Source organism: Trematomus bernacchii, unplaced genomic scaffold, assembly GCF_902827165.1.
Source record: "Trematomus bernacchii unplaced genomic scaffold, fTreBer1.1, whole genome shotgun sequence".
NCBI classification, from domain to species: domain Eukaryota; kingdom Metazoa; phylum Chordata; class Actinopteri; order Perciformes; family Nototheniidae; genus Trematomus; species Trematomus bernacchii.
In genome coordinates this window covers 1,084,198-1,099,363 of record NW_022987801.1, presented here as the reverse complement: position 1 = coordinate 1,099,363, position 15,166 = coordinate 1,084,198, and the positions used below count along the sequence as shown (strand labels likewise).

Here is a 15,166-nt window from a genome sequence, read left to right as displayed (position 1 = left end):
TTGTTTACACTCCGTCTCCGTCTAACTCTCTCTCATTCAAACGTCAATCAATCACTCTGGCGCTCTTGCTGTCCCCTAGTTGTTGGCGGGGTCAACAGCTGCTTTGGGCGCAGTTTGGTGCGAAACCCTGAAACGCCTGCCCCCAACAGGGACTAAATCCCCACCCAGACCTTATGAAACAAAAATATATTGTAATATATTGGTAAATATAATACAATATACTGGATCATACATTTCCATATATGGGAAAGTAGTCCTTATATTTTTAAATATATTGCAATATATGCATGGACCATGTATGGCTATATATTGATACATATAAAAAAAAAATATTGCAATGAAAACAAAAACTGCACTATACATTTTTATATGTAATAGTTTTATTCAAACACTCATTTATCTTTCATGAGTTACACAAGTTTAAATAAAATTGAACAGATATTCATAAACAGTTATCTCACTTCGTTTTGTATAGTTACCCACTTTATATATGAACATATGTTTGATGGTATATATTAAAAAAGTACAAATACTCCATTGTCCATTGAATGATGGAAAATAATATACAGTTTATAAATATATACAGACACACACATATGCACGCATATATATATATGCGTGCATATATGCATATATATATATATGTGAATATATATACACAAAAAAACTGTAAAACTAAATATGGGTGGGCCAATGACAGAAACTTGTTTAACAAGACACAGAAGCCAGCCTACAAACTGAGGGGAAAGCAGAGAAGAATCTAGAAGAGAAGCGTGTGTGGATAGAAGGTGAGAGGACACACGTGTTAGCAGGAAGAGATCGGGATGAAGGGACTGCACATTAAGTTATCCATCTCTTTGATGTTCATTGTCCTCTGTTTGGGAAGCCTGCTGATCACTGCCTTCTGGATTGTGGACAACAGGTAAGCATTTCATTTCTTTTTCCAAAACCGGTGGGACAGATTTAGTTTATTTTGCCTAAGTAAGTGACACGAAGGGCAATCTAAGCACAACAGGAGCACATAGCAAGCTACCTGAAATAAAATGATATTTTCACGATACACTGACATGAAACAATCTATTTTATGCTGTGGTTTTAAAGTCCTACAGATGGACACAACATACAGTAAGACTGAGAACTGGGATTTAGGCAGAATCTCCCATAAATGGGGCGAAGCCTGCGAGCTAGTTCAGGCAGTCAACTCGAGCACTTATGCTGCATTCATACATAACGCCCCTTGCCACTCTACAACCAATTAAACAGAGTATCCTTAATATGCCGCTCTATTTAACCTGCCAGATATCTCTCTATGCATTGCTTGCTGCTGCGTTCGTGCCCTGCTATTGCGTTCACATTGCTACCGCTGCTGTGTTTCATGTTGCTGCTGCTTGCCTGCACCACCACCACCCCAGCTTCCACCCCAGCTTCCACCTGTAGGCTCGGGGGGTTAGTTATTTAATCATCACTCATCGTGCTATGTATATCTGTGGAGTGATGAGGCCCGAGCCTAGACGCCAAACTCAACTATATGCTGCTTCTAATAAACATGTTAAAGAAACACGTGAGTTGTCTGACTGAACAAGACTTAAACTGGATTATATCAGAGATATATATTTTCAACCAACGTTGTATGGTTTTCAATAACTATTTGCATAATTGCTATATGTATACATTTAGGACAAACAGGTTTGGCAATAATCACTTGTTAGTCAGCTGGAAGCTCTCAGACATCTTGACGGCAGATGTGTACTGATTGTAGATGACAGGCAGGAGTCGGGAGGATTTTTTTATATATGTGATGATGATACACTTTCTTAATACTTCTTTTTTGGAATATCGCGTCAGCTGTCCATGTTTTTTGTATACCCTTGTGTTTATGATGGCTGTCAGAAGAGATTCTATTCTATTCTATTTATAACTATACATTCAAACAGGGGAAACCAAACCGACTGGTTTGTATAGGTGCTGTGCCAAACCTACACACACACACACAAACCCACACACACACACACACACACAACACACACACACACACACACACACACACACACACACACAAGCACACACACACACCACACACACACACCACACACACACACACACACACACACACACACACACACACACACACACCACACACACACTTCTCCCTATTGAGGTGAGTTGTACGTGAATCAGGCAGCAGGTACGTACAGGGTGTGGGAAACTAGAAGGTAAATGTTTACTCTGGAAGCACCGGTTGGACGGCCTGAGACATGGATGCCGCCAGAGGAAAACAAACTGCATTCTCCTGTTCTCTCTACAGAGCACGAGAAGACATCAATCTACAGTATGGTATCCTTAACTGAAACATTAACCCTTCAACAGCTGAGTTTCCTCACAGTCTGTGTGCTTTTCTGGATCAGAGTGCAAATGAAGCTTTACCTTGCTACCTGGGTTAATATTTAACATGCAGACACACACACACACACACACACACACACACACACACACACACACACACACACACACACACACCACACACACACACACACACACACACACACACACACACACACACACACACACACACACACACACACCACACACACATTCATATTGTCATGGGGGAGGATCGATCGCTGAAGAGCAATACATAACAATGACATCAGAACTTTAATCACCTGTCTAGTTTCTTTCTTGTTGGCTTCACAGCAATATTGAAACTCATGGACCACCTTCACCCAAGAAAATCCCCCGATGGCCCTCTGACCTCTGTGCAGGATGCAGGTGAGAGGAAACACCGTCCATGCTTCTCCTTGAAGGGACCTTTCTGTTAATGCCTTCATCAGATCAAGTCATTTTATCGCGACATGGGTGATTCACCTGACTGTGTGTGTGTGTGTGTTTGTGTGTGTGTGTGTGTGTGTGTGTGTGTGTGTGTGTGTGTGTGTGTGTGTGTGTGTGTGTGTGTGTGTGCACGTGTGTGTGTGTGTGTGTTTGTTACAGGGCGCTCATCGAAAAAGTAAGAGGCGGCTACTCAAAACCTTGGAAGAAGCAAAAAGACATTTCCCAAAAACTCAGGTAATTCATTTTAATATATGTTTTAAAAAAAAATTTTTAAAGGGGACCTATCATGCAAAATGCACTTTTGTACGTCTTTTATACATGAATATGTGTCCCCGGTGTTCCAGGGAAGTCACCAAGTGTCAGAAAACACAACCCTCTCTATTTTCCTCCATACCCAAATCTCTAAAAAAGGGGCTGCAACGGATCTGATAAAAACTGATCCAGATTTGAACACTGTCCTGACGTCAGGATAGTGGCACTACGGCTATTGGGCCAACTCCACCAATCAGGAGGAGACAGCCACGGCCATTGCCGTTCGAAAGCGCTGGAGGCGCTGTAGTACATATGTCAGGCCTGTAGATGGTGCTGTTCTCACAGAATCTGCCCTTGCAAAAACAGAGCTAAAAAATGTCAAATTGAGCAAAATGAGGCATGGCTAAAACGCATGATCTGTTTGGTATTTTGAAAAAAAAAAAGTATAAATATGCCTTATATAGGTATGGTCCTACACTATATTATTCAAATATAGCATGATAGGTCCACTTTAAGTAAAGCTTAAATGCAAATCATTGTCCATGCAGAACAAGTAAGGAACATTTTAAACATTGTCACAGTCCGGGATGACAGTATAAGTATAATACATATAATTTAAAAGGTAGTTAAAAGATATGGTACAAAGAATAGCAACTGAATCCATTTGCTTTCACCCGATAATCTTAACAAAATATGCAACACAAGTCAGATGCCCATGGACCAAATAATGACAGTATCTGTTGTTAACCGCATTTCAAACACCTGGTTTGAATAAAAGACATTTTAAAGTCGTGTTTGGTTTAACAGAGGGACTTCACTTGAAGACAGATTTCACTCAACTCTGAAGAACCGCCTATAACTGTATTTTGTAGATAATTAATGTACATTTTTTTAGATTAAAATGTACGGTTTTAAACAAAGTCCTTGTAATCCCCCAGCTCTCAGCTGAGAAGTGAGTGCCATGGTTTTGACAGTGCCATCATTACACAGGCCAACACTCCAGTGGGATCAAATATTTTGTTCTCTCTAGAAGGGAAAAAGACCCTACGAGTGACCCCGGAGATTTTCAGCACCTTTTCAAAGGTATGTTGTTACTCATGTGTGAAAATGAACACTACATTTGCTAACATAAACACTTACAAAAACCACACTTTTGCACCAAATGGCACACACTTCATTTATAGTACAAGACACTTTGTCCAACCAACTACACACCATAGTGCTCAATCTAAAGCACACTCATCTTTCATGGCGTTCTGTCTGTAGAGATTCTGCATATAAAGATTATTCAAGTCTACAAAAATATGTGCAGAAACACAAATATACTGTTGTTATACTTTTATTTTTCTCCAAAACAAATGTGTGCAACATTCATGCACAGCACATAGTTACAGTCGTGTAAACCCAAATGATGCCTCTGTCCAATAAAGTAAATGAAAAGTAAAACTTTGAGGAAAGATTAATACAAAAAATATTTTACAAAAAAAAGAGGAAAGAAAAGTGCTTTGGCTGCATCTCGCCACCTAGCTGGGTCTGGCCACAGCTCCTCATCAACATACAGAAGAACAAGCACCTATAGGCCTGACGATCATACAGCTTCAACCATTTGCTGCAAATAACTGACTTCAATTCATCCTCCCTCTACCTCTTATCCTCCCTCTACCTCTTCCTCTTGCTGCTATCCATATATCCATTGTTGTTGTAAAGGTATGTAGCCTTTTTCTAGTACTTACATCCTGATTGATCAGTCAACAATGAAGCAGTTTGGTGTTTGTTCATTTGGAATGTGTATTTGTTTATTGGTTCATGTGTGTAGCATTTTTAATGGCAGTTTTTTGAAAATGGCACACAAGCCAATATGTCAGATTTCTGTATCTTACTTAGAGAACCGTGTGCAGTGTTTTGCAAAAAGTGCCAAGTTCAACTGCAAATTGGGTGCAGAGCTGAAAATGTGTTTAGAGTTTTGGAGATTTGAGCTGATGTTTTGCTCTTTGAGTGTTATTTATTTGAGTGTGTTAGCAACTGAAAATAACTGTAATAGGAGGACGTTTTTATGTTGTGAAATTCTCCACATCTATCTTTCACCTTCTTTAGGATTTAAGTTACATTCCTAGATTTAGGTTCAACCACTGGATTTGATCGATGTTCTGGACAGGATTGAAGAGCGTTCTTTTTACACTATGCAACGTTTATTGGTCAGTCTCAGGTGATGATGGGCAGCCTCAGAGCCTAAATGTCCACTAGTGTGTGATTGCCATCCAGTCCCCCTTGTGCTTAATTGAGACACAATCGTCAGAAAAAAGGAATTGAAAAATAAGTTTGAAGAGGGGGAAAAAAGTTTCTAATTGTACCTGATAACTGTTCAATTATATTATGGCATTTAAGAATGTCCTTTAACCAATCGGGCTGCTGAGAAATGTAGGGTGAATGGGAGGTGCTTTCTGTTCAACGTGCAGAAAATGTGCTCCGTCCCATATTTTAGGTGCCCCATCACGTAGGCTGGGGATGTGGTTGCTGAGCAGTGTGCTTGTGTGTTCCAACAATCGTTTATTATATTTATTATAACATTTACTTCATTAATACATTATATCAGTTTACATGTTGAGTCATCCTAATGTGTGTTGTCAGTGGTTAAAGAAAAATACAAAATCTTTTCACTATTAATGGTTAAGGATGGGTATAACGAGAGGCTACAGCCCTTGTTTTTTACATACAGGATCTTATTATCAGTATAAATGTTTCTTGTATTGTAATGCATTTTTGATTGGTGTTAATCCCAGGAAAATCTGTTTCAAAATAAAAAATGGGACACGTGTGCTGTTGTTGGGAACTCAGGGATTCTGAGCAACAGCAGCTGTGGAGAGATGATCGATTCAGCTCAGTTTGTTATCAGGTGAGAACATTGTCTAGATTAGGGGACTGAAAGGCTGATGATGGTATTGATTGACAGAATTAAACGTTTCAGGTGCAACTTGCCTTCTTTGAGAAAAAGCTATGAAAAAGATGTTGGCATGAAGACTGACGTTGTGACAGCAAACCCATCCATCATATGGAAAAAGTAAGCAATTGGATAAAACTCATTGAACCTTAAATGTTCCCCTTTGTGTTGTTGCTTGACGTGTGCTTTTTATTTTCAGGTACGGGGATCTAGAAAGGCGTCGGCGTCCATTTGTTGAGAGCCTGCGTATCTACGGCAAGTCCCGTCTGCTTCTTCCTGCCTTCACCTTTGCTCGTGACGTTCCTAGAAGCCTGCGAGCCGTATACACTGCTGAGGACTTTGAAAGTCCTATGTGGCCTGTTTTCTTAAACCCTGACTACATAAGAAATCTGACCCTCTTCTGGCGCTCCCGAGGCCAGCGCAAAGGTGCTCTCAGCACCGGCCTTAAGATGGTTAGCCTAGCACTCGAACACTGTGCCAACGTGCATCTGTACGGGTTCTGGCCCTTCAGTATCCACCCATTTGAACTCAATGCCGTGAATAACCACTACTTCGATAACAACAAAGCTAGCTGGATACTCCACGCCATGCCAGATGAGTTTGACCTCTGGTTGCAGCTACACATTCAAGGGGTGCTCAGGCTTCATCTTGGAAAGTGTCAACCGGGTACCAATTAGTTCCCTGAACCACAGACAACTGACACGGGAGCGGCAAAGTGTTGTGTTTGCATTGTTGGAAACTTTGAAAACATACATTTGCAAGCAATTTTTTGTTTTGTTTAGATATAGCAAAGCTACCCTTAACCTGCAGCTTTTAGACAGTATGAACTTGTCAGAGCAGAATGAAAGGGGTTGAGTTACAGTAGTGAATCAATGTTGAATTAATTGACAAAAACTAATAATTACTTTGTTTTATGGCAAAACAAGTTTGTTGCTTCAGGACTTAGCTACTCAAAACATAGCAAAAAAAGGAATGTCACTATATGAATATCACAGTTGCTGTCCATATATCCATTGTTGTTTTTATACATTTCTTACAAGAAGCCTTTTTCTAGTGCTTACATCCTGATTGATGAGTCAACAATAAAGCAGTTTGGTGGATATGTTCATTTGGCATTGTATTGGTGATTGGTTCATGTGTGTAGCATTTTTAATGGCAGTTTTTTGAAAATGGCAAACAAGTGAATATGTCAGATTTCTGTGTCTTACTTAGTGAACTGTGTGCAGTGTTTTTCAAAAAGTGCCAAGTTGAATTGCAAATTGGGTGCAGAGCTGAACATGTGTTTAGAGTTTTGGAGATTTGAGCTCAGGTTTTGCTCTTTGAGTGAGAGTTTAAATAATTAGGCTTTATGTGAGATGTTTGTGTGTTAGCAACTGAAAAAAAACTGTAAGTCACTCACATCTGTCTGAATCCATGCTGGGTCTGGTCCATAGACTGGTCTGATCCTGAGGCTTGAAAAAGGAGGCAGGGGAAGCAAAATATAGCACTTGTGTGCTTCAGGTAGTTAGCCTTCTTGCTAAACAAGGTCCTTGAAAAAGAGCACGTATACTGCCTTCCTCTGTCCTTAACTCCTGCCTATGTCAGGCTGATCAGGTCCGAGCTCTTTTACTCTCAGCTTTCCCTCCAGTCTCCTCCTCTCAAAGTGTGTTTCTTTAAAGGTAGGGTAGGTATGAATGGAGAAACCAGCTTGAGTGCGCTAGAATTTTAAACTATGCAGCCGAAAGAAATATGCCCCTTCCTTCAGACTTCCTGACAGAGCCCTTCCTCCAATACACACGAACGCGCACATGACCAATGAGGGCACGAGATAAGTTTGTGCACAGATGGACGGCCCGGCTAAAATAACTTGTCGTGCTTTTTACAGTACTACGGCTTCCACAGATGAATTTTTTTAATGTATTTATTGTCAAAGCATTTAATGTATTCATTGCTATCGGGATGTTAAGAGCATTCCATGGAATATAACAAAAAGTGTTTCTGAAGTGAATTACCTATCCCACCTTTAAGTAATTAAACATAATTTTCCTTCTCCATATTCGCTATCTAGTTTGGTTTACACTCCGTCTCCGTCTAACTCTCTCTCATTCAAACGTCAATCAATCACTCTGGCGCTCCTGCTGTCCCCTAGTTGTTGGCGGTGTCAACAGCTGCTTTGGGCGCAGTTTGGTGCGAAACCCTGAAACGCCTGCCCCCAACAGGGACTAAATCCCCACCCAGACCTTATGAAACAAAAATATATTGTAATATATTGGTAAATATAATACAATATACTGGATCATACATTTCCATATATGGGAAAGTAGTCCTTATATTTTTAAATATATTGCAATATATGCATGGACCATGTATGGCTATATATTGATACATATAAAAAAAAAATATTGCAATGAAAACAAAAACTGCACTATACATTTTTACATGTAATAGTTTTATTCAAACACTCATTTATCTTTCATGCGTTACACACGTTTAAATAAAATTGAACAGATATTCATAAACAGTTATCTCACTTCGTTTTGTATAGTTACCCACTTTATATATGAACATATGTTTGATGGTAAAAATTAAAAAAGTACAAATACTCCATTGTCCATTGAATGATGGAAAATAATATACAGTTTATAAATATATACAGACACACACATATGCACGCATATATATATATGCGTGCATATATGCATATATATATATATATATATGTGAATATATATACACAAAAAAACTCTAAAACTAAATATGGGTGGGCCAATGACAGAAACTTGTTTAACAACACACAGAAGCCAGCCTACAAACTGAGGGGAAAGCAGAGAAGAATCTAGAAGAGAAGCGTGTGTGGATAGAAGGTGAGAGGACACGCGTGTTAGCAGGAAGAGATCGGGATGAAGGGATTGCACATTAAGTTATCCATCTCTTTGATGTTCATTGTCCTCTGTTTGGGAAGCCTGCTGATCACTGCCTTCTGGATTGTGGACAACAGGTAAGCATTTCATTTCTTTTTCCAAAAACCGGTGGGACAGATTTAGTTTATTTTGCCTAAGTAAGTGACACGAAGGGCAATCTAAGCACAACAGGAGCACCCATAGCAAGCTACCTGAAATAAAATGATATTTTGCACGATACACTGACATGAAACAATCTATTTTATGCTGTGGTTTATCGTCCTACAGATGGACACAACATAAGACTGAGAACTGGGATTTAGGCAGAATCTCCCATAAATGGGGCGAAGCCTGCGAGCTAGTTCAGGCAGTCAACTCGAGCACTTATGCTGCATTCATACATAACGCCCCTTGCCACTCTACAACCAATTAAACAGAGTATCCTTAATATGCCGCTCTATTTAACCTGCCAGATATCTCTCTATGCATTGCTTGCTGCTGCGTTCGTGCCCTGCTATTGCGTTCACATTGCTACCGCTGCTGTGTTTCATGTTGCTGCTGCTTGCCTGCCCCACCACCACCCCAGCTTCCACCCCAGCTTCCACCTGTAGGCTCGGGGGGTTAGTTATTTAATCATCACTCATCGTGCTATGTATATCTGTGGAGTGATGAGGCCCGAGCCTAGACGCCAAACTCAACTATATGCTGCTTCTAATAAACATGTTAAAGAAACACGTGAGTTGTCTGACTGAACAAGACTTAAACTGGACTATATCAGAGATATATATTTTTAACCAACGTTGTATGGTTTTCAATAACTATTTGCATAATTGCTATATGTATACATTTAGGACAAACATGTTTGGCAATAATCACTTGTTACTCAGCTGGAAGCTCTCAGACATCTTGACGGCAGATGTGTACTGATTGTAGATGACAGGCAGGAGTCGGGAGGATTTTTTTATATGTGATGATGATACACTTTCTTAATACTTCTTTTTTGGAATATCGCGTCAGCTGTCCATGTTTTTTTTATACCCTTGTGTTTATGATGGCTGTCAGAAGAGATTCTATTCTATTCTATTTATAACTATACATTCAAACAGGGGAAACCAAACCGACTGGTTTGTATAGGTGCTGTGCCGCACTTACACAAACCTACACAAACCTACACACACACACACACACACACACACACACACACACACACGCACACACACACACACACACACACACATTCATATTGTCATGGGGGAGGATCGATCGCTGAAGAGCAATACATAACAATGACATCAGAACTTTAATCACCTGTCTAGTTTCTTTCTTGTTGGCTTCACAGCAATATTGAAACTCATGGACCACCTTCACCCAAGAAAATCCCCCGATGGCCCTCTGACCTCTGTGCAGGATGCAGGTGAGAGGAAACACCGTTCATGCTTCTCCTTGAAGGGACCTTTCTGTTAATGCCTTCATCAGATCAAGTCATTTTATCGCGACATGGGCGATTCACCTGACTGTGTGTGTGTGTGTGTGTGTGTGTGTGTGTGTGTGTGTGTGTGTGTGTGTGTGTGTGTGTGTGTGTGTGTGTGTGTGTGTGTGTGTGTGTGTGCGCGCGTGCGCGCGTGCGTGCGTGCGTGCGTGCGTGCGTGCGTGCGTGCGTGCGTGCGTGCTTGTTACAGGGCGCTCATCGAAAAAGTAAGAGGCGGCTACTCAAAACCTTGGAAGAAGCAAAAAGACAATTCCCAAAAACTCAGGTAATTCATTTTAATATATGTTTTAAAAAAAATGTTTTAAAATGTTTTATCATGCAAAATGCACTTTTGTACGTCTTTTATACATGAATATGTGTCCCCGGTGTTCCAGGGAACTCACCAAGTGTCAGAAAACACAACCCTCTCTATTTTCCTCCATACCCAAATCTCTAAAAAAGGGGCTGCAACGGATCTGATAAAAACTGATCCAGATTTGAACACTGTCCTGACGTCAGGACAGTGGCGCTACGGCTATTGGGCCAACTCCACCAATCAGGAGGAGACAGCCACGGCCATTGCCGTTCGAAAGCGCTGGAGACGCTGTAGTACATATGCCAGGCCTGTAGATGGTGCTGTTCTCACAGAATCTGCCCTTGCTAAAACAGAGCTAAAAAATGTCAAATTGAGCAAAATGAGGCATGGCTAAAATGCATGATCTGTTTGGTATTTTGAAAAAAAATGTATAAATATGCCTTATATAGGTATGGTCCTACACTATATTATTCAAATATAGCATGATAGGTCCACTTTAAGTAAAGCTTAAATGCAAATCATTGTCCATGCAGAACAAGTAAGGAACATTTAAAACATTGTCACAGTCCGGGATGACAGTATAAGTATAATACATATAATTTAAAAGGTAGTTAAAAGATATGGTACAAAGAATAGCAACTGAATCCATTTGCTTTCACCCGATAATCTTAACAAAATATGCAACACAAGTCAGATGCCCATGGACCAAATAATGACAGTATCTGTTGTTAACCGCATTTCAAACACCCGGTTTGAATAAAAGACATTTTAAAGTCGTGTTTGGTTTAACAGAGGGACTTCACTTGAAGACAGATTTCACTCAACTCCCAAGAACCGCCTATAACTGTATTTTGTCGATAATTAATGTACATTTTTTTAGATTAAAGTTTACGGTTTTAAACAAAGTCCTTGTAATCCCCCAGCTCTCAGCTGAGAAGTGAGTGCCATGGTTTTGACAGTGCCATCATTACCCAGGCCAACACTCCAGTGGGATCAAATATTTTGTTCTCTCTAGAAGGGAAAAAGACCCTACGAGTGACCCCGGAGATTTTCAGCACCTTTTCAAAGGTATGTTGTTACTCATGTGTGAAAATGAACACTACATTTGCTAACATAAACACTTACAAAAACCACACTTTTGCACCAAATGGCACACACTTCATTTATAGTACAAGACACTTTGTCCAACCAACTACACACCATAGTGCTCAATCTAAAGCACACTCATCTTTCATGGCGTTCTGTCTGTAGAGATTCTGCATATAAAGATTATTCAAGTCTACAAAAATATGTGCAGAAACACAAATATACTGTTGTTATACTTTTATTTTTCTCCAAAACAAATGTGTGCAACATTCATGCACAGCACATAGTTACAGTCGTGTAAACCCAAATGATGCCTCTGTCAAATAAAGTAAATGAAAAGGAAAACTTTGAGGAAAAATTAATACAACAAATATTTTACAAAAAAAAGAGGAAAGAAAAGTGCTTAGGCTGCATCTCGCCACCTAGCTGGGTCTGGCCACAGCTCCTCATCAACATACAGAAGAACTAGCACCTATAAGCCTGACGATCATACAGCTTCAACCATTTGCTGCAAATAACTGACTTCAATTCATCCTCCCTCTACCTCTTATCCTCCCTCTACCTCTTCCTCTTGCTGCTATCCATATATCCATTGTTGTTGTAAAGATAGCCTTTATCTAGTGCTTACATCCTGATTGATGAGTCAACAATGAAGCAGTTTGGTGTTTGTTCATTTGGCATGTGTATTTGTTTATTGGTTCATGTGTGTAGCATTTTTAATGGCAGTGTTTGGAAAATGGCACACAAGCCAATATGTCAGATTTCTGTATCTTACTTAGAGAACCGTGTGCAGTGTTTTGCAAAAAGTGCCAAGTTCAACTGCAAATTGGGTGCAGAGCTGAAAATGTGTTTAGAGTTTTGGAGATTTGAGCTGATGTTTTGCTCTTTGAGTGTTATTTATTTGAGTGTGTTAGCAACTGAAAATAACTGTAATAGGAGGACGTTTTTATGTTGTGAAATTCTCCACATCTATCTTTCACCTTCTTTAGGATTTAAGTTACATTCCTAGATTTAGGTCCAACCACTGGATTTGATTGATGTTCTGGACAGGATTGAAGAGCGTTCTTTTTACACTATGCAACGTTTATTGGTCAGTCTCAGGTGATGATGGGCAGCCTCAGAGCCTAAATGTCCACTAGTGTGTGATTGCCATCCAGTCCCCCTTGTGCTTAATTGAGACACAATCGTCAGAAAAAAGGAATTGAAAAATAAGTTTGAAGAGGGGGAAAAAAGTTTCTAATTGTACCTGATAACTGTTCAATTATATTATGGCATTTAAGAATGTCCTTTAACCAATCGGGCTGCTGAGAAATGTAGGGTGAATGGGAGGTGCTTTCTGTTCAACGTGCAGAAAATGTGCTCCGTCCCATATTTTAGGTGCCCTATCACGTAGGCTGGGGATGTGGTTGCTGAGCAGTGTGCTTGTGTGTTCCAACAATCGTTTATTATATTTATTATAACATTTACTTCATTAATACATTATATCAGTTTACATGTTGAGTCATCCTAATGTGTGTTGTCAGTGGTTAAAGAAAAATACAAAATCTTTTCACTATTAATGGTTAAGGATGGGTATAACGAGAGGCTACAGCGCTTGTTTTTTGCATACAGAATCTTATTATCAGTATAAATGTTTCTTGTATTGTAATGCATTTTTGATTGGTGTTAATCCCAGGAAAATCTGTTTCAAAATAAAAAATGGGACATGTGTGCTGTTGTTGGGAACTCAGGGATTCTGAGCAACAGCAGCTGTGGAGAGATGATCGATTCAGCTCAGTTTGTTATCAGGTGAGAACATTGTCTAGATTAGGGGACTGAAAGGCTGATGATGGTATTGATTGACAGAATTAAACGTTTCAGGTGCAACTTGCCTTCTTTGAGAAAAGGCTATGAAAAAGATGTTGGCATGAAGACTGACGTTGTGACAGCAAACCCATCCATCATATGGAAAAAGTAAGCAATTGGATAAAACTCATTGAACCTTAAATGTTCCCCTTTGTGTTGTTGCTTGACGTGTGCTTTTTATTTTCAGGTACGGGGATCTAGAAGGGCGTCGGCGTCCATTTGTTGAGAGCCTGCGTATCTACGGCAAGTCCCGTCTGCTTCTTCCTGCCTTCACCTTTGCTCGTGACGTTCCTAGAAGCCTGCGAGCCGTATACACTGCTGAGGACTTTGAAAGTCCTATGTGGCCTGTTTTCTTAAACCCTGACTACATAAGAAATCTGACCCTCTTCTGGCGCTCCCGAGGCCAGCGCAAAGGTGCTCTCAGCACCGGCCTTAAGATGGTTAGCCTAGCACTCGAACACTGTGCCAACGTGCATCTGTACGGGTTCTGGCCCTTCAGTATCCACCCATTTGAACTCAATGCCGTGAATAACCACTACTTCGATAACAACAAAGCTAGCTGGATACTCCACGCCATGCCAGATGAGTTTTGACCTCTGGTTGCAGCTACACATTCAAGGGGTGCTCAGGCTTCATCTTGGAAAGTGTCAACCGGGTACCAATTAGTTCCCTGAACCACAGACAACTGACACGGGAGCGGCAAAGTGTTGTGTTTGCATTGTTGGAAACTTTGAAAACATACATTTGCAAGCAATTTTTTGTTTTGTTTAGATATAGCAAAGCTACCCTTAACCTGCAGCTTTTTAGACAGTATGAACTTGTCAGAGCAGAATGAAAGGGGTTGAGTTACAGTAGTGAATCAATGTTGAATTAATTGACAAAAACTAATAATTACTTTGTTTTATGGCAAAACAAGTTTGTTGCTTCAGGACTTAGCTACTCAAAACATAGCAAAAAAAGGAATGTCACTATATGAATATCACAGTTGCTGTCCATATATCCATTGTTGTTTTTATACATTTCTTACAAGAAGCCTTTTTCTAGTGCTTACATCCTGATTGATGAGTCAACAATAAAGCAGTTTGGTGGATATGTTCATTTGGCATGTGTATTGGTGATTGGTTCATGTGTGTAGCATTTTTAATGGCAGTTTTTTGAAAATGGCAAACAAGTGAATATGTCAGATTTCTGTGTCTTACTTAGTGAACTGTGTGCAGTGTTTTTCAAAAAGTGCCAAGTTGAATTGCAAATTGGGTGCAGAGCTGAAAATGTGTTTAGAGTTTTGGAGATTTGAGCTCAGGTTTTGCTCTTTGAGTGAGAGTTTAAATAATTAGGCTTTATGTGAGATGTTTGTGTGTTAGCAACTGAAAAAAACTGTAAGTCACTCACATCTGTCTGAATCCATGCTGGGTCTGGTCCATAGACTGGTCTGATCCTGAGGCTTGAAAAAGGAGGCAGGGTAAGCAAAATATAGCACTTGTGTGCTTCAGGTAGTTAGCCTTCTTGCTAAACAAGGTCCTTGAAAAAGAGCACGTATACTGCCTTCCTCTGTC

General features: G+C 40.0%; 2 protein-coding genes across 2 annotated transcripts; both read left to right on the top strand.

The window, feature by feature from the left end:
• The first annotated feature begins 726 nt into the window (after positions 1-726).
• Positions 727-6,821, top strand: LOC117498086 (alpha-2,8-sialyltransferase 8F-like). The gene is made up of 7 exons (XM_034150153.1): positions 727-922; positions 2,695-2,769; positions 2,989-3,063; positions 4,020-4,164; positions 5,862-5,974; positions 6,047-6,139; positions 6,219-6,821. The coding sequence occupies exons 1-7, from the start codon at positions 825-827 to the stop codon at positions 6,694-6,696; spliced, it is 1,077 nt and encodes a 358-aa protein (XP_034006044.1). The 5' UTR covers positions 727-824; the 3' UTR covers positions 6,697-6,821.
• A 2,077-nt stretch (positions 6,822-8,898) lies between these two features.
• On the top strand, positions 8,899-14,711 carry LOC117498088 (alpha-2,8-sialyltransferase 8F-like). Its single transcript, XM_034150156.1, has 7 exons — positions 8,899-8,996; positions 10,238-10,312; positions 10,578-10,652; positions 11,606-11,750; positions 13,444-13,556; positions 13,629-13,721; positions 13,801-14,711. Exons 1-7 carry the CDS (start codon positions 8,899-8,901, stop codon positions 14,204-14,206), a joined length of 1,005 nt encoding a protein of 334 aa, XP_034006047.1. The 3' UTR covers positions 14,207-14,711.
• Positions 14,712-15,166: the final 455 nt, after the last annotated feature.